The sequence below is a fragment of the Oncorhynchus kisutch genome, linkage group LG6, assembly GCF_002021735.2.
Source record: "Oncorhynchus kisutch isolate 150728-3 linkage group LG6, Okis_V2, whole genome shotgun sequence".
NCBI classification, from domain to species: domain Eukaryota; kingdom Metazoa; phylum Chordata; class Actinopteri; order Salmoniformes; family Salmonidae; genus Oncorhynchus; species Oncorhynchus kisutch.
Window position 1 is genome coordinate 14,204,440 of NC_034179.2, and position 24,788 is coordinate 14,229,227.

Here is a 24,788-nt window from a genome sequence, read left to right on the forward strand (position 1 = left end):
CTTAAGAAACAACAATAGCCTCAGACTTCCAAGACCTTATCTGACCTCCGGAGAAACTCTACTGTAGGCAGAACCCAGACAGAGAGACAGGGGGAGGTGTTGTTCATCACCACCATAATAATAATAACAGTCATTGCCAAACATTACTACACAGTCATTATTACACAGTCATTATACAGGCCTTAATCTGGCTCATCAATAAGGCTTCCAGAGGCTCATGTAGTGGTGCACCGCCCAGACAGACACATCTCCTTAGAACAGGTGTGTCACACACAACTGCACACAAAGGCAGTGCGTACCTGTTTATAGCGTCTTCTGAAACACATCTGTCTGTCTGTCTCTCGTCCATGAGTTTATGATAGATAGATGCCTATGACAGACAGACAGACGAATTAACATCTGTCATAGACATCTGTCATAGACGTCTGTTTATCATAAACTTATGAATGAGAGTGGGACGGAATCTCTCCTGTACTATGTCTGGCTGCCTCACAGTCCTCTCAGTCTGCCTCAGCTCACGCCATGCCAATAGTAGGGTTTAACAGATCTCTGAAAGTGGCCGTTATTAAGGAAGGAAGGAGAAACTTTGGGCTGGGCACATAGTGTGGCGCCCACCCTCATCAGTCAGTCCCTTCTTCTGATGTGTGTCAGGGAGCTTAGATGGTTTGTCGCTGGGAAAGTCCCATACACACCCTGGTCTCCTCAGCCCGTGTGGCTTGGCTGGTTGAGGATGGTAGACAGTAGAGGAAAGAGACAAGCAGACACACACATATTTCCAATAATTGTTCATTGTGACAATGATTAGTGTCCAGAGAGACAATCACCTCCCAAGAAGGCTTCAATGTCTGACTGTGACCACTCCACTGTGTTGATGGAGAGCTTTTGAAGCAGCACACACATACATAACTCTACAAGACCATACATGACTATACAAGACTATACATGACTACACATGACTATAAATGACTATACATGACTATACATGACTATACAAGACCATGCATGACTTTAAATGACTATACAAGAGTATATATGACTATACAAGACTATAAATGACTACACATGACTACACATGACTATACAAGACTATGCAAGACCATACATGACTATAAATGACTACACATGACTATACAAGACTATACAAGACCATACATGACTACACATGACTATAAATGACTACACATGACTATACAAGACCATACATGACTACACATGACTATAAATGACTATACATGACTATACATGACTATACAAGACCATGCATGACTTTAAATGACTATACAAGAGTATATATGACTATACAAGACTATGCAAGACCATACATGACTACACATGACTATAAATGACTACACATGATCATACAAGACTATACAAGACCATACATGACTATACAAGACTATACAAGACCATACATGACTATACAAGACTATACAAGACCATGCATGACTTTAAATGACTATACAAGAGTATACATGCCTATACATGACTATATATGACTACACAGGACTATAAATGACTACAAATGACTACACATGATCATACAAGACTATACAAGACTGTAAATGACTACACATGATCATACGAGACTATACAAGACTGTAAATGACTACACATGCCTATACATGACTATACAAGATCATACATGACTATACATGACTATACATGACTATACAAGACTGTAAATGACTACACATGACTATACATGAGTATACAAGATCATACATGACTATACATGACTATACATGACTATACAAGACTATACATGACTATCTGGGTCTGTGTGGGTCTGTGTGGGTCTGTGTGGGTCTCTATACACCCAAACAGACCCACACAGACCCGGACAGACCCACATAGACCCACACAGTCCCACATAGACCCACACAGACCTGGACAGACCAACACAGACCCACAGAGACCGGGACAGACACACACAGACCTGGACAAACTCCCACAGACCGGGACAGAACCACAAAGACCCACACAAACCCTCACAGACCCGGACAGACCCACACATACTTACAAACAGCCCTATCCCATTGCATATTTAGACACATTTGTTGCTTTCACAGATGATCTTCCCATAAATAACTGATGCCAAGGTGACAGCATAATGGTTTCTGCAGGTAATGATTATGTAATTACATCTGTGTAGCTCAGCAACACACTGCTTTACATTCACAACAATGCATTTCAGCAACACAGTTTTTGGACTCAGCTGACCTGCATTTGATGGAGGTCGTGAACTTGTCATTGTAAAAGCTCTTTGTCTGTTGAAGTCAGTCAGTCATTTAGTAAAACATATTATTTATACGGCACCTCTGTCTCGTACCTCACAGCCCAAAACCAGAAACACCACCCTATATACTTAATGAAACACCTAATGGTTTTTCCAACGCAAAGATTAACAGAGACATCAAATCGATGACTTCATTGTTCAGAGATTGCATGGCAGTCTGCCTTTAAACATCTGTGCACACAAATTGCTGTGCAGGGACCTCTAAGTCCAAGCAGCATTTACTAAATGTCTCTGATTACAAGGTAAAGTATTCTGGTGAAAGATTGGATGGCATTTGCATTATTTGACTTCAATGTTAAAGTTGATTAAAGGCCATAAGTACAATAAGGACATCAAATCAAATCGAATAGTCTTACTAAGCTTTCATCATTACAAAGTGTCATTAGCTAAGTGCTATGATGGATGAATAGGACTGGAGCATTAATCAGAGCTGTCAGACAGACGTTTAGGCTCAACATGAAGGTAACCTTGCAGTGTTGTATGCATGCCTACCTACTGCACAAAGCAGTCATTACACGCACATGAACAGGCACAGTTATCTCCACTGACGTGTCATTGTGCTCATCAGGCTACGTAGTAGACAGGGTAGTTTCATGGTTTTACATAGAATGTGTTTTGAGTATGTGTAGAATTCATAGAATGTGTTTTGAGTATGTGTAGAATTCATAGAATGTGTTTTGAGTATGTGTAGAATTCATAGAATGTGTTTTGAGTATGTGTAGAATTCATAGAATGTGTTTTGAGTATGTGTAGAATTCATAGAATGTGTTTTGAGTATGTGTAGAATTCATAGAATGTGTTTTGAGTATGTGTAGAATTCATAGAATGTGTTTTGAGTATGTGTAGAATTCATAGAATGTGTTTTGAGTATGTGTAGAATTCATAGAATGTGTTTTCAGTATGTGTAGAATTCATAGAATGTGTTTTCAGTATGTGTAGAATTCATAGAATGTGTTTTGAGTATGTGTAGAATTCATAGAATGTGTTTTGAGTATGTGTAGAATTCATAGAATGTGTTTTGAGTATGTGTAGAATTCATAGAATGTGTTTTGAGTATGTGTAGAATTCATAGAATGTGTTTTCAGTATGTGTAGAATTCATAGAATGTGTTTTGAGTATGTGTAGAATTCATAGAATGTGTTTTGAGTATGTGTGGAATGTGTTGGATGTAATACGTCTTACATTGTAGATTGTGGTTGATAGTTATTGAACATATAAGAAGTATTTTGGACACTCCATGATGATGAAACAAAATAAAAGAGAAAATAATACCAACTTTGACTAAAAGACAAACCTTTATTTCAGACATTACAGAAGTTTATAGACACAGACACAAAAGCATGTTGAAAGCCCAGCCCAAAAAATGCAGTTCAGTTGAAAGAGATTTACTGTGTCTATTGCTTGTTACCTAAATATAGAAATAAATAGTTTAATGCACAAAGCAAAACGTTTTATTAAACAACAACCATGTTAGTCATGTGACAACTGAGGGACAGATGCCAAATGACTTTCAGTACATCTCATATTATTGTATTATTATATTATTGTATGCATACTATATACTATATAGCTCATATTGTCCCCAGACATATCCATGAGGCTGTGAAAGGAACAGGGAAGACTAACACTCTGATGAGAATGAAACAGACATCCATGTTAGTGGAGGCCCCTGAGGGTCAGTGGGTAAGGCTGGCCCTTGACCACGATGTGTGAGAAGAAACGATCAAATCAAATGATATTTGTCACACAGGTGTAGACATTACTGTGAAATGCTTACTTACAAGCCCTTAACCAACAATGCAGTTTTAAGAAAATATAGTTAAGAAAATGTTTACTAATTAAAGTAAAAATTGATTTAAAAAAGAACACAATAAAATAACATTAACGAGGCTATATGAAGATGATGATGATGATGATGATGATGAGGCCCTTCTCACTTCTTCTTCTTCTTCACCTCCTCCTGTATGTGCTCCACCTCGCTGGACTCATCCACCACCTTGCCGTTGATCATAGTCTGAGTCACCACCTTCACTATCTTCCTGGTCCGCACATCCGGCTCCTCTGCAGGGAAACGAGAGGAAGAGGTTGAGGAAGAGGTTGAGGAAGAGGATGTCACAGTATTGCTGTAACCCAACAGGCTCTGATTTGTAACACGACCTATGAACTTGCCAACTTGTTGATGATATATCTACTGCTTGTGAATGAGTTAAGTATAGCTTCTGAATGAGTTAAGTATAGCTTGTGAATGAGTTAAGTATAGCTTCTGAATGAGTTAAGTATAGCTTCTGAATGAGTTAAGTATAGCTTATGAATGTGTTAAGTATAGTTTATGAATGAGTTAAGTAAAGCTTCTGAATGAGTTAAGTATAGCTTATGAATGTGTTAAGTATAGTTTATGAATGAGTTAAGTATAGCTTATGAATGAGTTAAGTATAGTTTATGAATGAGTTAAGTATAGCTTATGAATGAGTTAAGTATAGCTTATGAATGAGTTAAGTATAGCTTATGAATGAGTTAAGTATAGCTTATGAATGTGCTAAGAATTCCTTTTGTAAGTACACCCCAATAAAGTGCTACCAAATTGATGCAGTGAGTAGTCACAAGCCTACAGTAACACTCCGTTACAACATTGAGACTTGTGGTATTATTTTCACCTAATGCAGTTGCTAGGGACAACACTGTTTTGGGTGTTTGCTTTGTTTGCAGGCTTATGAAACTGCCATTAGTCTGTGGCCACGGCCCCTTGATTTGATCCCAGGGTGGCGGAAGCAGCACAGAATGAAGTTGTACATTTGATTCTGACATAAGACAACACCGCTGACAATATTTTAAACCTGCAGTGTAAATAGGTGTTGGGCAGTTGGCTTTGTCAGCGAGCCAATGGCCCGGAGTACCTCCACTTTACTCTATAAGTCACCGACAGTACCTACACAAGCTAGCCTAGGGTCGTTTCCCCATGTAACTGCTTGGTGTAGGGTAAAGTTGCCCCTAGATTCTGATCTTGGGTCAGTTTTGCAGTTTCCCGACTAGGATTGGGAGAGGGGAAGCTGATCCTAAATCTGTACCTAGGGGAAACTTCCCCCGGGAGCGTAACCCCCCTGGACCTTGAGCCTGGTGAACATTCAGACCAATGAAATGCTCGATGAAGGTGAGGGTGAGTTGGAGAAGGGAGGAGGGACGAGAGAATGGAGGAGGGAAGATAAGAAAGAAAGGGAAACAAACGATGGATGGGTGACCAGGATGGGTGACCAGGATGGGTGATCAGGATGGGTGACCAGGATGGGTGATCAGGATGGGTGACCAGGATGGGTGATCAGGATGGGTGATCAGGATGGGTGATCAGTATGGGTGATCAGGATGGGTGATCAGGATGGGTGATCAGGATGGGTGACCAGGATGGGTGATCAGTATGGGTGATCAGGATGGGTGATCAGGATGGGTGACCAGGATGGGTGACCAGGATGGGTGATCAGGATGGGTGACCAGGATGGGTGATCAGGATGGGTGACCAGGATGGGTGATCAGGATGGGTGACCAGGATGGGTGACCAGGATGGGTGACCAGGATGGGTGACCAGGATGGGTGATCAGGATGGGTGACCAGGATGGGTGACCAGGATGAGTGATCAGGATAAGTCCATGCAGTCCATTTGAGAGGCTGAGGTGAATTGAGGTCTCTCTGTGTGAGAATGAAATGACCTATTCATGAATGAATGGGGACTCTTTTCAAACGCCATGGATGGAATTACCTAATGTCACACTGATACCTTTATCAGCTTTCTCCATCCAGGTGTACGGTCACATCCACAATCATTTTAATAGTTTATTTTATTTTTTATTGAACCTTTATTTAACTAGGCAAGTCAGTTATGAACAAATTCTTATTTACAATGACGGCCTACCCAGGCCAAACCTGGAGGACGCTGGGCCAATTGTGCGCCAATCAATCAATGTTTTGCTGAGTAAGTAATTGTTGATGTTTGCTTAGGTTAGCCTGTGTCAATGAGGATGTGAGAGTGATGTCAAGTTAAAGAACTGTTACTCACGTTTTGGTGATGGTACTTCTTTAATCCTGCATCAATAATGGAAAAAGAATGTGCTCAATGACTTCAACTGATACATGGAAATTGTCACTGGCAGAAGATGAATGTGCTAAGAATTCCTCTTCTGTTGAAATCATTATCTGTTTGATTCAACTCAACTGAGAGCAGAACTTTCCTGGATATACAGTACTAAGCACACCTTATTTACATCTGACCATAGTATTATATGTAACAAAGATAGAGGAAGAGAAGCGTTTCCAATGACATCATCAACCAATTAGTAGACAATTAGCAGGCAATGCCTACTCATAATTGGTTAAAATCACACGATGCACACGGATGATGTCTCTGGAAACACTTATCTTCCTCTATATTTTTTTACTACAAAACATAGAAATGTGCAATTTTCAAATATGTTAATGTTGGGGTGGTGCTGGAGATGATGAATATGAAGTTGAAAATGTCCCTTTAAACGTTCACATAAAGACGATCATCCTCGTGACTCACGTCTCCTCTCCCTCCAGCAGTCTCCTGTAGGTGGCGATCTCTATCTCTAAGTTCTGCTTGATGCGGAGCAGCTGTTCATAGTCCGTCTTGTTGCGCTGCAATAAAATTCAACACAACTTTATTAGTCCATGTGTTACTGTAAACAACGGAGATATGAAAACAGTTCCACCTCCTTAGCCGCTGGGCTACCAGTGAGTACCTGCATGTCCAGACGCAGCTGAGACAGGTCCTCCTCCAGCTGGGACAGCGTGGTCTGCAGACGCTCCATCTCCAGGCTGTACTTCTGACCAGTCTCCCCCAGGTTACCCTTCAGAGCTGACACCTGGGGTGGAGAGGGTGAGTCCGATAAAGAAATCACATCAAATCAAATGTCATTTGTCACATGCGCCAAATACAACAGGTGTAGACCTTACAGTGAAATGCTGACTTACAAGCCCTTAACCAACAGGTGTAGACCTTACTGTGAAATGCTTACTTACAAGCCCTTAACCAACAGGTGTAGACCTTACAGTGAAATGCTTACTTACAAGCCCTTAACCAACAGGTGTAGACCTTACAGTGAAATGCTTACTTACAAGACCTTAACCAACAGGTGTAGACCTTACAGTGAAATGCTTACTTACAAGACCTTAACCAACAGGTGTAGACCTTACTGTGAAATGCTTACTTACAAGACCTTAACCAACAGGTGTAGACCTTACTGTGAAATGCTTACTTACAAGACCTTAACCAACAGGTGTAGACCTTACAGTGAAATGCTTACTTACAAGCCCTTAACCAACAGGTGTAGACCTTACTGTGAAATGCTTACTTACAAGACCTTAACCAACAGGTGTAGACCTTACAGTGAAATGCTTACTTACAAGCCCTTAACCAACAGGTGTAGACCTTACTGTGAAATGCTTACTTACAAGCCCTTAACCAACAGGTGTAGACCTTACTGTGAAATGCTTACTTACAAGCCCTTAACCAACAGGTGTAGACCTTACTGTGAAATGCTTACTTACAAGCCCTTAACCAACAGGTGTAGACCTTACAGTGAAATGCTTACTTACAAGACCTTAACCAACAGGTGTAGACCTTACTGTGAAATGCTTACTTACAAGACCTTAACCAACAGGTGTAGACCTTACAGTGAAATGCTTACTTACAAGCCCTTAACCAACAGGTGTAGACCTTACTGTGAAATGCTTACTTACAAGCCCTTAACCAACAGGTGTAGACCTTACTGTGAAATGCTTACTTACAAGCCCTTAACCAACAGGTGTAGACCTTACAGTGAAATGCTTACTTACAAGACCTTAACCAACAGGTGTAGACCTTACTGTGAAATGCTTACTTACAAGACCTTAACCAACAGGTGTAGACCTTACAGTGAAATGCTTACTTACAAGCCCTTAACCAACAGGTGTAGACCTTACTGTGAAATGCTTACTTACAAGCCCTTAACCAACAGGTGTAGACCTTACTGTGAAATGCTTACTTACAAGCCCTTAACCAACAGGTGTAGACCTTACAGTGAAATGCTTACTTACAAGCCCTTAACCAACAGGTGTAGACCTTACTGTGAAATGCTTACTTACAAGCCCTTAACCAACAGGTGTAGACCTTACAGTGAAATGCTTACTTACAAGCCCTTAACCAACAGGTGTAGACCTTACTGTGAAATGCTTACTTACAAGCCCTTAACCAACAGGTGTAGACCTTACTGTGAAATGCTTACTTACAAGCCCTTAACCAACAGGTGTAGACCTTACTGTGAAATGCTTACTTACAAGCCCTTAACCAACAGGTGTAGACCTTACTGTGAAATGCTGACTTACAAGCCCTTAACAAACAGGTGTAGACCTTACAGTGAAATGCTTACTTACAAGCCCTTAACCAACAGGTGTAGACCTTACAGTGAAATGCTTACTTACAAGCCCTTAACCAACAGGTGTAGACCTTACTGTGAAATGCTTACTTACAAGCCCTTAACCAACAGGTGTAGACCTTACTGTGAAATGCTTACTTACAAGCCCTTAACCAACAGGTGTAGACCTTACTGTGAAATGCTTACTTACAAGCCCTTAACCAACAGGTGTAGACCTTACTGTGAAATGCTGACTTACAAGCCCTTAACCAACAGGTGTAGACCTTACTGTGAAATGCTTACTTACAAGCCCTTAACCAACAGGTGTAGACCTTACAGTGAAATGCTTACTTACAAGACCTTAACCAACAGGTGTAGACCTTACAGTGAAATGCTTACTTACAAGCCCTTAACCAACAGGTGTAGACCTTACAGTGAAATGCTTACTTACAAGACCTTAACCAACAGGTGTAGACCTTACAGTGAAATGCTTGCTTACAAGACCTTAACCAACAGGTGTAGACCTTACAGTGAAATGCTTACTTACAAGCCCTTAACCAACAGGTGTAGACCTTACAGTGAAATGCTTACTTACAAGACCTTAACCAACAGGTGTAGACCTTACAGTGAAATGCTTACTTACAAGCCCTTAACCAACAGGTGTAGACCTTACAGTGAAATGCTTACTTACAAGCCCTTAACCAACAGGTGTAGACCTTACAGTGAAATGCTTACTTACAAGCCCTTAACCAACAGGTGTAGACCTTACAGTGAAATGCTTGCTTACAAGACCTTAACCAACAGGTGTAGACCTTACAGTGAAATGCTTACTTACAAGCCCTTAACCAACAGGTGTAGACCTTACAGTGAAATGCTTACTTACAAGACCTTAACCAACAGGTGTAGACCTTACAGTGAAATGCTTACTTACAAGCCCTTAACCAACAGGTGTAGACCTTACAGTGAAATGCTTACTTACAAGCCCTTAACCAACAGGTGTAGACCTTACAGTGAAATGCTTGCTTACAAGACCTTAACCAACAGGTGTAGACCTTACAGTGAAATGCTTGCTTACAAGCCCTTAACCAACAGGTGTAGACCTTACAGTGAAATGCTGACTTACAAGCCCTTAACCAACAGGTGTAGACCTTACAGTGAAATGCTGACTTACAAGCCCTTAACCAACAATGCAGATTTAAGAAAATACAAAAAAAAGTCAGAGATAAGAAAAACAAATGATTAAAGAGCAGCAATAAATAACAATAGCAGGGCTAAATACAGGGGGTACCGGTATTGAGGTAATGTACATGTAGGTAGAGTTATTAAAGTGACTATGCATAAATAATAACAGAGAGTAGCAGCAGCGTTCCAGGGGGGGAGGGGCAATGCAAATAAACTGAGGACGAGACAAACATGCATGCACACATGAACACACGCAGATTAAATGTATACCCGATACACCTTCTCATCAAATATACAGTGTGTGATTACAGAAAGGAAGAGAATCTGTGTATACAGGTCAGTGGATGGGTGTCGTTATAACACTGATCCCTACACTCTTAGAAACAAGGTGCTCTCTAGAACCTGCTAGAATAACCATTTAAAGAACCCTAGAACCAAAAAGGGTTCTCCTAAAGGAGTGTATCTGACCCAACATCAAGGAAGGTGAGATATATTCACAGTCAACAAGGATAACATGGGTGGGGAAAAGAGCAAGGATCCCATCGATACTGTAGTTGTGCTGGTTGTCCAGCTGTAGATCCCCAGTACAACACAACGCCCAGTTGACAGGTTCCTAGTTCCTACCTGTTTGTGCAGACTCTCCAGCTCCACCTCCAGGTTCTGTAGGAAGCGTTGTCTCTCCACCAACTCACTCTGAGCCCCCCTGAGAGCCTCGTTAGACTCCTTTACCTCGTTCTGCACCATCTCCAGCTGTAACACACCACACACACGTTCCTAAATGCACCGCACCCCCAGGTTACTGAAAACAGTAACACACACGTTCCTGAACACACTTCACCCCCAGGTTACTGAAAACAGTAACACACACATTCCTGAACACACCTCACCCCCAGGTTACTGAAAACAGTAACACACACGTTCCTGAACACCGCACCCCCAGGTTACTGAAAACAGTAACACACACGTTCCTGAACACACCTCACCCCCAGGTTACTGAAAACAGTAACACACACGTTCCTGAACACACCTCACCCCCAGGTTACTGAAAACAGTAACACACACGTTCCTGAACACACCTCACCCCCAGGTTACTGAAAACAGTAACACACATGTTCCTGAACACACCTCACCCCCAGGTTACTGAAAACAGTAACACACACGTTCCTGAACAAACCGCATCCCCAGGTTACTGAGAACAGTAACACACACGTTCCTGAACACACCTCACCCCCAGGTTACTGAAAACAGTAACACACACGTTCCTGAACAAACCGCATCCCCAGGTTACTGAGAACACTACAGTAAGTTACTAGATACCACACCTGGGTTAACCTGGATATGATAACTATGATACGCCTGAATCGTAACTTGAGATACACATGCAATGCCAACGGGAGATTTGCATGAACATTTGAGTCACACGCACTTATCTCATGTTACAAATCAGCCCTGAGAGACTAAACTCTAGTGTCTAGTTTCTGTCATGGTGATGCACCCATCCAGCCAGTCTCCCACTGACCTTCTTGAGGTACCCATCCAGCCAGTCTCCCACTGACCTTCTTGAGGTCCCCATCCAGCCAGTCTCCCACTGACCTTCTTGAGGTCCCCATCCAGCCAGTCCCCCACTGACCTTCTTGAGGTCCCCATCCAGTCAGTCCCCCACTAACCTTCTTGAGGTACCACTGCTCAGCCTGGTCCTTGTTCTTCTTGATGATGCCCTCGTACTGAGTTCTAAGCTCTGACATTACTGTGCCCAGTTCAGGTCCACCACGGCCCGCGTCCACCTCCACGTTCACAGTCTGAGCAGCAATATGGCCCTTCATAGACTCAACCTCCTGCAGAGAGACAATTCATACATAAATCAATCAATCAATTACAAATGTTGTCACAAAGTACCAGGGGTTGGAACTTTTTTCCAATGGCGTCTTTCTGAACAGAACCATTATTTATTTTATTCCGTCCACTGTTCCAACCAGTAAAATAAAGTTCTGAAACGGTCCGAACCCCCCAAAATGTACTTTTATATTGCTCCTTTCTGTTCCTTTTAAAACCTCTGAGATGATTGTATTTTTTACATTGAGCTCGACATTAAAATACTCAGTGCGGGTGGAGCAGCTTGCTACGGAGCAGGCAAACGATTTCATCTGTATGGGAAAGTCATTAAGAGCAAATTGTCTTTTGCTGTAACAGAATGGTTTAATCATAATGAAAGCCAAACCCTTACACTGTGCTGCCAGTCACTGTGGACAGACAAGTGTAGGACATGAGATGCGACTGAGATTTTGCAGGTGGGGAAACAGTGAGAAAGGGTGGAGGAGGAGGCTTGCCTTGAAGCTCTGGGCATCTTATTATGGTCTGCACAATCTGAATTAGGACCACAGAATTATACCTACGAGGAGCAGAGTCTATGGAGGAACTTTGAATGTCTTTGAACATCCGAGAGTTGTCTTAATGTTGGACAAAGCTAACGTTAGCTAGCTAACAAGTTTGTTTGTGCAGAGCAGCACTAGAATTAAAAGCACGTCTTACCTTTTTGTGGTTAATAATTCCAAAGGGAAATGTGATAACTGAAGTATCCTCAACTAGCATTGAAAAAGTGAATCCATTCTGATTGAAAATCTCTCTCCCTAATTCCTGAATTACGCTTGTAACATCATCAGTAGACTACAGGCTACAGTAACCTATGTAACATCATCAGTAGACTACAGGCTACAGTAACCTATGTAACATCATCAGTAGACTACAGTAACCTATGTAACATCATCAGTAGACTACAGTAACCTATGTAACATCATCAGTAGGCTACAGGCTACAGTAACCTACGTAACATCATCAGTAGACTACAGGCTACAGTAACCTATGTAACATCATCAGTAGACTACAGTAACCTATGTAACATCATCAGTAGACTACAGTAACCTATGTAACATCATCAGTAGACTACAGTAACCTATGTAACATCATCAGTAGACTACAGGCTACAGTAGCCTATGTAACATCATCAGTAGGCTACAGTAACCTATGTAACATCATCAGTAGACTACAGTAACCTATGCAACATCATCAGTAGACTACAGTAACCTATGTAACATCATCAGTAGGCTACAGTAACCTATGTAACATCATCAGTAGACTACAGTAACCTATGTAACATCATCAGTAGACTACAGTAACCTATGTAACATCATCAGTAGACTACAGTAACCTATGCAACATCATCAGTAGACTACAGTAACCCATGTAACATCATCAGTAGACTACAGTAACCTATGTAACATCATCAGTAGGGTACAGTAATCTATGTAACATCATCAGTAGACTACAGTAACCTATGTAACATCATCAGTAGACTACAGTAACCCATGTAACATCATCAGTAGACTACAGTAACCTATGTAACATCATCAGTAGACTACAGTAACCTATGCAACATCATCAGTAGACTACAGTAACCTATGTAACATCATCAGTAGACTACAGTAACCTATGTAACATCATCAGTAGACTACAGTAACCTATGTAACATCATCAGTAGACTACAGGCTACAGTAGCCTATGTAACATCATCAGTAGACTACAGTAACCTATGTAACATCATCAGTAGACTACAGTAACCTATGTAACATCATCAGTAGGCTACAGTAACCTATGTAACATCATCAGTAGACTACAGGCTACAGTAAACTATGTAACATCATCAGTAGACTACAGTAACCTATGTAACATCATCAGTAGACTACAGTAACCTATGTAACATCATCAGTAGACTACAGTAACCTATGTAACATCATCAGTAGACTACAGTAACCTATGTAACATCATCAGTAGACTACAGTAACCTATGTAACATCATCAGTAGACTACAGTAACCTATGTAACATCATCAGTAGACTACAGTAACCTATGCAACATCATCAGTAGGGTACAGTAACCTATGTAACATCATCAGTAGACTACAGGCTACAGTAACCTATGTAACATCATCAGTAGACTACAGTAACCTATGTAACATCATCAGTAGACTACAGTAACCTATGTAACATCATCAGTAGACTACAGTAACCTATGTAACATCATCAGTAGACTACAGTAACCTATGTAACATCATCAGTAGACTACAGTAACCTATGTAACATCATCAGTAGGGTACAGTAACCTATGTAACATCATCAGTAGACTACAGGCTACAGTAACCTATGTAACATCATCAGTAGACTACAGTAACCTATGTAACATCATCAGTAGACTACAGTAACCTATGTAACATCATCAGTAGACTACAGTAACCTATGTAACATCATCAGTAGACTACAGTAACCTATGTAACATCATCAGTAGACTACAGTAACCTATGTAACATCATCAGTAGACTACAGTAACCTATGTAACATCATCAGTAGGGTACAGTAACCTATGTAACATCATCAGTAGACTACAGGCTACAGTAACCTATGTAACATCATCAGTAGACTACAGTAACCTATGTAACATCATCAGTAGACTACAGTAACCTATGTAACATCATCAGTAGACTACAGTAACCTATGTAACATCATCAGTAGACTACAGTAACCTATGTAACATCATCAGTAGACTACAGTAACCTATGTAACATCATCAGTAGGGTACAGTAACCTATGTAACATCATCAGTAGACTACAGGCTACAGTAACCTATGTAACATCATCAGTAGACTACAGTAACCTATGTAACATCATCAGTAGGCTACAGTAACCTATGTAACATCATCAGTAGACTACAGGCTACAGTAACCTATGTAACATCATCAGTAGACTACAGTAACCTATGTAACATCATCAGTAGACTACAGTAACCTATGTAACATCATCAGTAGACTACAGTGACCTATGTAACATCAGTAGACTACAGTAACCTATGTAACATCATCAGTAGACTACAGTAACCTATGTAACATCATCAGTAGGGTACAGTAACCTATGTAACATCATCAGTAGACTACAGTAACCTATGTAACATCATCAGTAGACTACAGTAACCTATGTAACATCATCAGTAGACTACAGTAACCTATGTAACATAATCAGTAGGGTACAGTAACCTATGTAACATCATCAGTAGGGTACAGTAACCTATGTAACATCATCAGTAGGGTACAGTAACCTATGTAACATCATCAGTAGGGTACAGTAACCTATGTAACATCATCAGTAGACTACAGTAACCTATGTAACATCATCAGTAGGCTACAGGCTACAGTAACCTATGTAACATCATCAGTAGGGTACAGTAACCTATGTAACATCATCAGTAGACTACAGTAACCTATGTAACATCATCAGTAGGCTACAGGCTACAGTAACCTATGTAACATCATCAGTAGACTACAGTAACCTATGTAACATCATCAGTAGGCTACAGTAACCTATGTAACATCATCAGTAGACTACAGTTACCTATGTAACATCATCAGTAGACTACAGTAACCTATGTAACATCATCAGTAGACTACAGTAACCTATGTAACATCATCAGTAGGCTACAGTAACCTATGTAACATCATCAGTAGACTACAGTAACCTATGTAACATAATCAGTAGGGTACAGTAACCTATGTAACATCATCAGTAGGGTACAGTAACCTATGTAACATCATCAGTAGGGTACAGTAACCTATGTAACATCATCAGTAGGGTACAGTAACCTATGTAACATCATCAGTAGACTACAGTAACCTATGTAACATCATCAGTAGGCTACAGGCTACAGTAACCTATGTAACATCATCAGTAGGGTACAGTAACCTATGTAACATCATCAGTAGACTACAGTAACCTATGTAACATCATCAGTAGGCTACAGGCTACAGTAACCTATGTAACATCATCAGTAGACTACAGTAACCTATGTAACATCATCAGTAGGCTACAGTAACCTATGTAACATCATCAGTAGACTACAGTTACCTATGTAACATCATCAGTAGACTACAGTAACCTATGTAACATCATCAGTAGACTACAGTAACCTATGTAACATCATCAGTAGGCTACAGTAACCTATGTAACATCATCAGTAGACTACAGTAACCTATGTAACATCATCAGTAGACTACAGTAACCTATGTAACATCATCAGTAGACTACAGTAACCTATGTAACATCATCAGTAGGCTACAGTAACCTATGTAACATCATCAGTAGACACTCATCAGTAGGGTACAGTAATCTATGCTTCAGGCGGAGTGAGGGCTTTGCATAGGCGCTTTGTTGAGTTTCATTGTGGGACTAGAAAAAAATGCCGGAACTCAAAATAACGTTATTAACCAGTTCCCATGCTTTTAAAATAACGGTTCTGTTTCAGAACAATGTAGATAACCTTCGTTCCCTGTTCTGATTCTGTTCCTTTAATAATTTCTGCAAAGTACCTGACAGGAACCTGGCCTAGACCCCCAGACTTAAATAATGAGTCTGTGATTGACTTTGTGTTTCAGTGTATTTCTAACATGTTTTTACCCCATGTTGATCTCTATGTTAGTTTTTCTATGCTTTTATGAATATTCTGTGTTTGTGTATTAGTCCTCCAAGAGAGCGTGTGCTGTAATACATTACAAACCGGGTGGTTTGAGCCCTGAATGCCGATTAGCTAACATCCGTGGTATATCAGACATTATAAACTGGTTGGATCGCGCCCTGAATGCTGATTGCCTGAAAGCCGTACTATATCAGACATTCTATACCCCACTGTGACAGAGAGAGGTCAGTGAATTCTACACACCACTGTGACAGAGAGGTCAGTGAATTCTACACACCACTGTGACAGAGAGAAGGTCAGTGAATTCTACACACCACTGTGACAGAGAGGTCAGTGAATTCTACACACCACTGTGACAGAGAGAAGGTCAGTGAATTCTACACACCACTGTGACAGAGAGAGGTCAGTGAATTCTACACACCACTGTGACAGAGAGGTCAGTGAATTCTACACCCCACTGTGACAGAGAGGTCAGTGAATTCTATACCCCACTGTGACAGAGAGGTCAGTGAATTCTACACCCCACTGTGACAGAGAGAAGGTCAGTGAATTCTACACCCCACTGTGACAGAGAGAAGGTCAGTGAATTCTACACCCCACTGTGACAGAGAGGTCAGTGAATTCTACACCCCACTGTGACAGAGAGGTCAGTGAATTCTACACCCCACTGTGACAGAGAGGTCAGTGAATTCTACACCCCACTGTGACAGAGAGACCCTCTTCATTATTAACATCCTCTCCATGAATACTTGATGAAGGTGAGCTCATGTCACTGTTCCCTCTCACTGTTCCCTATCACTGTTCCCTTCCACAGGGACAGGGGGAGACCTAGTCAGTTATACAACTGAATGCATTCAACTGAAATGTGTCTTCAGCATTTAATCCAACCCCTCTGAATCAGAGATGTGCAGTTAGTTGCCTTAATCTACATCCACGCCATCGGTGCCCGGAGAACAGTGGGTTAACAGCCTTGCTCAGGGGCCTCTCACTGCCCCCCCTTTCTCTCTCTCTCTCTCTCTCTCTCTCTCTCTCACTCTCTCACTCTCTCACTCTCTCTCTCTCTCTCTCTCTCTCTCTCTCTCTCTCTCTCCCCCTCTCCCTCTACCTCTCCCTCTCTGCGAAATACACATCTTAATAGACTCAGCATATGGCACCACTGCATTGGCACCACAACCAGCTTTATAGACACACCGAGCACATCTAGGGCCAGTTATCGACAACACACAAACACACAAACATACACACACCATATGAAAATAGGAAGGGATGAGCCACACACACAGAGGCAGGCAAGCACACGGACGCAGGCACGTGCACACACACACCAGAAGAAACATACAATCACATCATTCTACCCCGTGCCACATACAAGTAGTACAAGGTGACTTATCCCTTCACACAGGTCTGTAGTGTTCCTATTCAGAGCAGAGCAACCAGTGAACCAATGCTGTTTTGAGAGGGGTCTCTGTAGACTTGAGTAAAAAAAGCTAAGACCTGAGTTACTCAGGCTTTGAGTTACTTAAGACAAAGAGGCCTCCGGTGCTGGGTTTCAGAGTCTGAGCCGGTTCCTACTCCAAGCTTCTAAGGGGATGTAGAGTGATACCACCACTGGGACAGAAATGAACAGAGGACCAGTCTCTTCCCCTTTCAGACCACTTACGTGATTCAGTGGTCTGTCATTCAGTTCAGACCATTCGGTCAATGGCCAGTAAGAAGAGGAAAGGTGACAGAGGACATCCTTGTCTTACTCCAGTCAGAGACATCTTCCCATTCTAGGAGACCATGGGAAAAATCTGTGGTTCAGTTATAACCTGGCTATAACTAGGGACCCATAGTTTTTCCTGGCTTCGTAATGAAGTGACGAAAAACTCCTGGCCCCTCTATCCCAGAGGTCAAAACTGGTTAAAACGACATCTTGATGACATCGTTTCCACTAGTTTTGTCTGTCGGGATACCATCTTCCTTAAAGTCGACCTCTCTCCAATTTCTGACTTATACGCTTTAGCATGGATAAAGTCCTGATCTACGGAGCTACCTCCTCTCACCTCCTCATGGTTCTTCTTCAGGAAGTAGATCTCTTCCTTCAGGCTGTCTAGGTCTCCTTTCAGGGACCCAATGATCTGATCATGGTCCACCTTGGCCTTCTTCAGGGCCAAACAGTCCCTCTCCACAGACTGGGACATGCACAACTCTGTCTCCCACCTGGAGGAGGAGGAGGAGGTGGAGGAGGAAGAGATTGAGAAGTGAGAGATTCTGAAGGGAGAGATTGTGTGAGCTTTGGTGACTAATGTTTCTAAAGTATTCAATACAGATAGTAAAATCAACATTACACTTGAAAGAAGGGGTGGGGTGGGGTGAGGGAGGAGGGGAAGGATTAACTGACACAAACACAGACTAAAACACACACAAGCACACAGTTGCACTATGCAGACAAATATTTGTCTACTTAATGCAGCGTTGGTGTGGAGCCTGAACATACATCTGCAAACCATGTTTGAAGAGCTTTCACTTCAAAACTGAACTGGACTAATGTTCAGAAGCAAACACAGAGAACCACTCACTTGATCCTGAAGTCGTCAGCTGCCAGTTTAGCATTGTCAATCTCCAGCATGAGGCGAGCGTTCTCCAGTGTCTTCTTCCTCACCTGAGGAAAGACAGGGATCAGGGTAAGCGTTACCTCTCACATATCTACCACGTACTAGTACAATTTTACAGTTGAAGGTTTCCATCATCTCTAATGTATCTTAAACTGATACTTTCACTGTCAACTCACTTACTGAAACACTGACTCCATATGCATCCTTGGGATATTGGGTAACGCATTAAACTGTACCCGTTTAAAATGGCCTTATGCTCATCTTTTACCCACCATCTGGTGGGGCAGTCTAGCGCAGGTTAAGGAATAGGGTCTATTTCTGCTAATGTTAAACTCCTATTAAAGAGAGTCACTGTGTTAACACTTGTATGGTAAACGTGTACGGCCACACGTGTGTACTGAGCGTGACTATGTTCACAATGTGTAAATCCACATCCTGACTCAGACATAGACAGTGTCCTCATTGTACAGTGAGAAAAGAGCATTGGTTAAGAGAGAGAGAGAGGGCTCATGGGAACGTAGGGACGCTGGGAACCCACCTCCTGTTCCACCTGGTGGGCCTGGGCCATCATGGTTTCGAAGTCGTGACCTTTAGGGAGGCGCTCAATCATTATCTGCTTGATCCTCAGCTCCAGGTCTGCGTTGGACGTCTCCAGGGAGCGCACCTAAGAACAAGACTTATTATCCATTATCTTGCAAAGTGCTTGCTCAAGGGTACAACGACAGGATGGTACTCAGGATCAGAAGAGGACGGGCTCATTGTAATGGCTGGAATGGAATCCATGGAATGAGGTTAAACATGTGGTTTCCAATGTTTCTGATAACGTTCCATTAATGACATTACAGATATTACAATGAGCTCTTCCTCCTAAGCTCCTCCCACCAGCCTCCTCTGTTCAGGATAGCTGCTAGCTCACTCTACACTAGATTTCCAGTCAGATCTAGGATTTGAACCAGCGAGCCTCCGGTTTCTGAACCACTTCTCTAACCTCTACCCCCTAGGCTACCTTCCACCCACCTTGTCCAGGTAAGTGGCCAGGCGGTTGTTGAGGCCCTGCATGGCCTCCTTCTCGTTGGTGTGGTTGCCCAGCTGCCCATTGAGGTTCAGGGTGACTGGAACTCTGTTCAGGTCATGGCTGATGGAGGCGGAGCGGGTCAGGGGGCTGGTGGCAAAGGACACGGCAGCTCTGGAGCGGGCACGGACGCTGTCTCTCAGAGACAGGCTTGAGAAAGAGGGCTGACGGCCCACAGAGAAGCTCCGCACTGAGAAACTGGACGACATGACGGCTCTGTGTGGGAGATGACAAAGAGGAAGAAGACCTGATAAAAATTTGAGGGTCGGAACGCTGTTGTAATATAGTAGCCGTACAGACAGTTTGTATGGCCACTAGACGGATTTTATGACTACTAGTGCAAAAATTGTGCAAAAAAGGTGTTAGGTGAACAATAGGTCAAATACAGTTGAAAATAGCAGTAGCAAGGCTATATACAGTAGAGAGGCTATATACAGTAGAGAGGCTATATACAGTAGAGAGGCTATATACAGTAGAGAGGCTATATACAGTAGAGAGGCTATATACAGTAGAGAGGCTATATACAGTAGAGAGGCTATATACAGTAGAGAGGCTATATACAGTAGCGAGGCTATATACAGTAGAGAGGCTATATACAGTAGAGAGGCTATATACAGTAGAGAGGCTATATACAGTAGAGAGGCTATATACAGTAGAGAGGCTATATACAGTAGCGAGGCTATATACAGTAGCGAGGCTATATACAGTAGAGAGGCTATATACAGTAGAGAGGCTATATACAGTAGAGAGGCTATATACAGTAGAGAGGCTATATACAGTAGAGAGGCTATATACAGTAGAGAGGCTATATACAGTAGAGAGGCTATATACAGTAGAGAGGCTATATACAGTAGCGAGGCTATATACAGTAGAGAGGCTATATACAGTAGAGAGGCTATATACAGTAGAGAGGCTATATACAGTAGAGAGGCTATATACAGTAGCGAGGCTATATACAGTAGAGAGGCTATATACAGTAGAGAGGCTATATACAGTAGAGAGGCTATATACAGTAGCGAGGCTATATACAGTAGAGAGGCTATATACAGTAGAGAGGCTATATACAGTAGAGAGGCTATATACAGTAGAGAGGCTATATACAGTAGAGAGGCTATATACAGTAGAGAGGCTATATACAGTAGAGAGGCTATATACAGTAGAGAGGCTACATACAGTAGAGAGGCTATATACAGTAGAGAGGCTATATACAGTAGAGGTTATATACAGTAGCGAGGCTATATACAGTAGAGAGGCTATATACAGTAGAGAGGCTATATACAGTAGAGGTTATATACAGTAGCGAGGCTACATACAGTAGAGAGGCTATATACAGTAGAGAGGCTACATACAGTAGAGAGGCTATATACAGTAGAGAGGCTATATACAGTAGAGAGGCTATATACAGTAGAGAGGCTATATACAGTAGAGAGGCTACATACAGTAGAGAGGCTACATACAGTAGAGAGGCTATATACAGTAGAGAGGCTACATACAGTAGAGAGGCTATATACAGTAGAGAGGCTATATACAGTAGAGAGGCTATATACAGTAGAGAGGCTATATACAGTAGAGAGGCTACATACAGTAGAGAGGCTATATACAGTAGAGAGGCTATATACAGTAGAGAGGCTATATACAGTAGAGAGGCTACATACAGTAGAGAGGCTATATACAGTAGAGAGGCTATATACAGTAGAGAGGCTATATACAGTAGAGAGGCTATATACAGTAGAGAGGCTGTATACAGTAGAGAGGCTATATACAGTAGAGAGGCTATATACAGTAGAGAGGCTATATACAGTAGAGAGGCTATATACAGTAGAGAGGCTGTATACAGTAGAGAGGCTATATACAGTAGAGAGGCTATATACAGTAGAGAGGCTATATACAGTAGAGAGGCTACATACAGTAGAGAGGCTATATACAGTAGAGAGGCTATATACAGTAGAGAGGCTATATACAGTAGAGAGGCTGTATACAGTAGAGAGGCTATATACAGTAGAGAGGCTATATGCAGTAGAGAGGCTATATACAGTAGAGAGGCTATATACAGTAGAGAGGCTACATACAGTAGAGAGGCTACATACAGTAGAGAGGCTATATACAGTAGAGAGGCTATATACAGTAGAGAGGCTATATACAGTAGAGAGGCTACATACAGTAGAGAGGCTACATACAGTAGAGAGGCTACATACAGTAGAGAGGCTATATACAGTAGAGAGGCTATATACAGTAGAGAGGCTATATACAGTAGAGAGGCTACATACAGTAGAGAGGCTACATACAGTAGAGAGGCTATATACAGTAGAGAGGCTACATACAGTAGAGAGGCTATATACAGTAGAGAGGCTATATACAGTAGAGAGGCTATATACAGTAGAGAGGCTACATACAGTAGAGAGGCTATATACAGTAGAGAGGCTATATACAGTAGAGAGGCTATATACAGTAGAGAGGCTACATACAGTAGAGAGGCTATATACAGTAGAGAGGCTATATACAGTAGAGAGGCTATATACAGTAGAGAGGCTACATACAGTAGAGAGGCTATATACAGTAGAGAGGCTACATACAGTAGAGAGGCTATATACAGTAGAGAGGCTATATACAGTAGAGAGGCTACATACAGTAGAGAGGCTATATACAGTAGAGAGGCTATATACAGTAGAGAGGCTATATACAGTAGAGAGGCTATATACAGTAGCGAGGCTATATACAGTAGAGAGGCTACATACAGTAGCGAGGCTATATACAGTAGAGAGGCTACATACAGTAGCGAGGCTATATACAGTAGCGAGGCTGTATACAGTAGAGAGGCTATATACAGTAGTGAGGCTATATACAGTAGAGAGGCTATATACAGTAGAGAGGCTATATACAGTAGAGGCTATATACAGTAGCAGGCTATATACAGTAGAGAGGCTATATACAGTAGAGAGGCTATATACAGTAGAGAGGCTACATACAGTAGAGAGGCTATATACAGTAGAGAGGCTATATACAGTAGAGAGGCTACATACAGTAGAGAGGCTATATACAGTAGAGAGGCTACATACAGTAGAGAGGCTATATACAGTAGAGAGGCTATATACAGTAGAGAGGCTACATACAGTAGAGAGGCTATATACAGTAGAGAGGCTATATACAGTAGAGAGGCTATATACAGTAGAGAGGCTATATACAGTAGCGAGGCTATATACAGTAGAGAGGCTACATACAGTAGCGAGGCTATATACAGTAGAGAGGCTACATACAGTAGCGAGGCTATATACAGTAGCGAGGCTGTATACAGTAGAGAGGCTATATACAGTAGTGAGGCTATATACAGTAGAGAGGCTATATACAGTAGAGAGGCTATATACAGTAGAGGCTATATACAGTAGCAAGGCTATATACAGTAGAGAGGCTATATACAGTAGAGAGGCTATATACAGACACCGGTTAATCAGGCTGATTGAGGTAGTATGTGCATGTAGATATGGTTAAGAAAGTGACATATATGATGAACAGAGAGTAGCAGTAGAGTAAAAGAGGGGTTAGCAGGACACAATGCAGATAGCCCGGTTAGCCAATGTGTGGGAGCACTGGTTACTAGACTGTTTTTGTGATTACTAGGCTGTCTTTGTGACTATTAGACTGTCTTTATGGCTACTAGACTGTCTTCATGGCTACTAGAAAGTTTGTATGACTATTAGACTGTCTTTGTGATTACTAGACTGTCTTTGTGACTACTAAACTGTTTGAGACCATCAACAATTACTTCATCCCAGTTTACAGTACAATCATCAACATGTAAATTACCAATCTGGTATCAGAAGAGTTTCCCAAGAACTCAGAAAACCCTTCATATCTTACATTACTATGGGGATAGTTATTGTTGTTATTATTCTATTCAACAATAAGTTAGAAAGTTAGTTTTTACCTCTTGTCAATGACAGAAATCACAAAACCAAGAACAAACATGAGTTCAGATTAAGGAGTTCAGAGTTATGTTCTGTCTAAAACAATACTAGTTCTGTTTGGTGTTTGCATGGTAAACAGACAGTGTCCACAGTCACCAGCCACTGGGCACAGATGTCAGTTCAACGTCTAGTTTGGATTTACATTTGGTTGAGTTGTCCGCTAAAGTGAATTCAATTGTGAAATCAACCAAAAATGCGTTGAGGACTTTTTGCAAATTCGATCAGTTTTCCAAGTTAATTTAATGTCGTCACATTGAGTTTTTTGGTTGAAATGACATGGAAACAACACTGATTGGACCTGTGGGTGGGCCGTTCAATAGGTGAAACCCTCTGTCATTTAATACGAGATTCTCCCACCAACGACAAAACATCCAAACAAATAAAACCTTCCTTTGTGATGTGATGAGTAGAGAAACATATAGAAATAAGGCGATAGAGGCACAAATAAAGATATTTGAACAATAATTTATAATCTTATGAATTACAATCTTTCATTATAACTTAGTTTTCAATGTTTTTGTCATTATACATTTGCTGTTTTCAAAAATAAATTTCATTACAGTTATACAGTTATTCAGACAAACTTGATTATCTTTCTTCTTTTTTTAATCTTCGATTCATGTAAGATAAGACTAAATAGAAATAGTGAAATGAAACCACTGACCTGGATTCTGTTTTCTTCAGTGAGAAAGAGGGAGAGAGGGATCCTGGAGAATGCTGAGTCTACTGTGAGACTAATGCTACAGGTGCATTAATATAGAGGTG

General features: G+C 41.5%; 1 protein-coding gene across 1 annotated transcript; it reads right to left on the reverse strand.

Moving 5' to 3' along the window:
• Positions 1-3,572: 3,572 nt before the first annotated feature.
• Positions 3,573-24,788, reverse strand: LOC109892044 (keratin, type I cytoskeletal 18). The gene is made up of 11 exons (XM_020484463.2): positions 24,688-24,788; positions 20,007-20,277; positions 19,528-19,653; positions 18,954-19,036; positions 18,438-18,594; positions 11,547-11,714; positions 10,504-10,629; positions 7,045-7,167; positions 6,846-6,940; positions 6,342-6,367; positions 3,573-4,357 (listed from the first exon to the last, which is right to left on the reverse strand). The coding sequence occupies exons 2-11, from the start codon at positions 20,268-20,270 to the stop codon at positions 4,230-4,232; spliced, it is 1,296 nt and encodes a 431-aa protein (XP_020340052.1). The 5' UTR covers positions 20,271-20,277; positions 24,688-24,788; the 3' UTR covers positions 3,573-4,229.

What these genes read in the sequence shown, in the direction of transcription:
- LOC109892044 (XM_020484463.2), bottom strand. Translation starts at nt 20,270, where the DNA reads ATGTCGTCCAGTTTCTCAGTGCGGAGCTTCTCTGTGGGCCGTCAGCCC. An exon ending in CCCACCAGGTGGAACAGGAG is followed by an intron (nt 19,037 to 19,527) that starts GTGGGTTCCCAG and finishes GTCTTTCCTCAG; the next exon opens with GTGAGGAAGAAGACACTGGA. An exon ending in CTGCTGGAGGGAGAGGAGAC is followed by an intron (nt 6,368 to 6,845) that starts GTGAGTCACGAG and finishes TTATTGATGCAG; the next exon opens with GATTAAAGAAGTACCATCAC.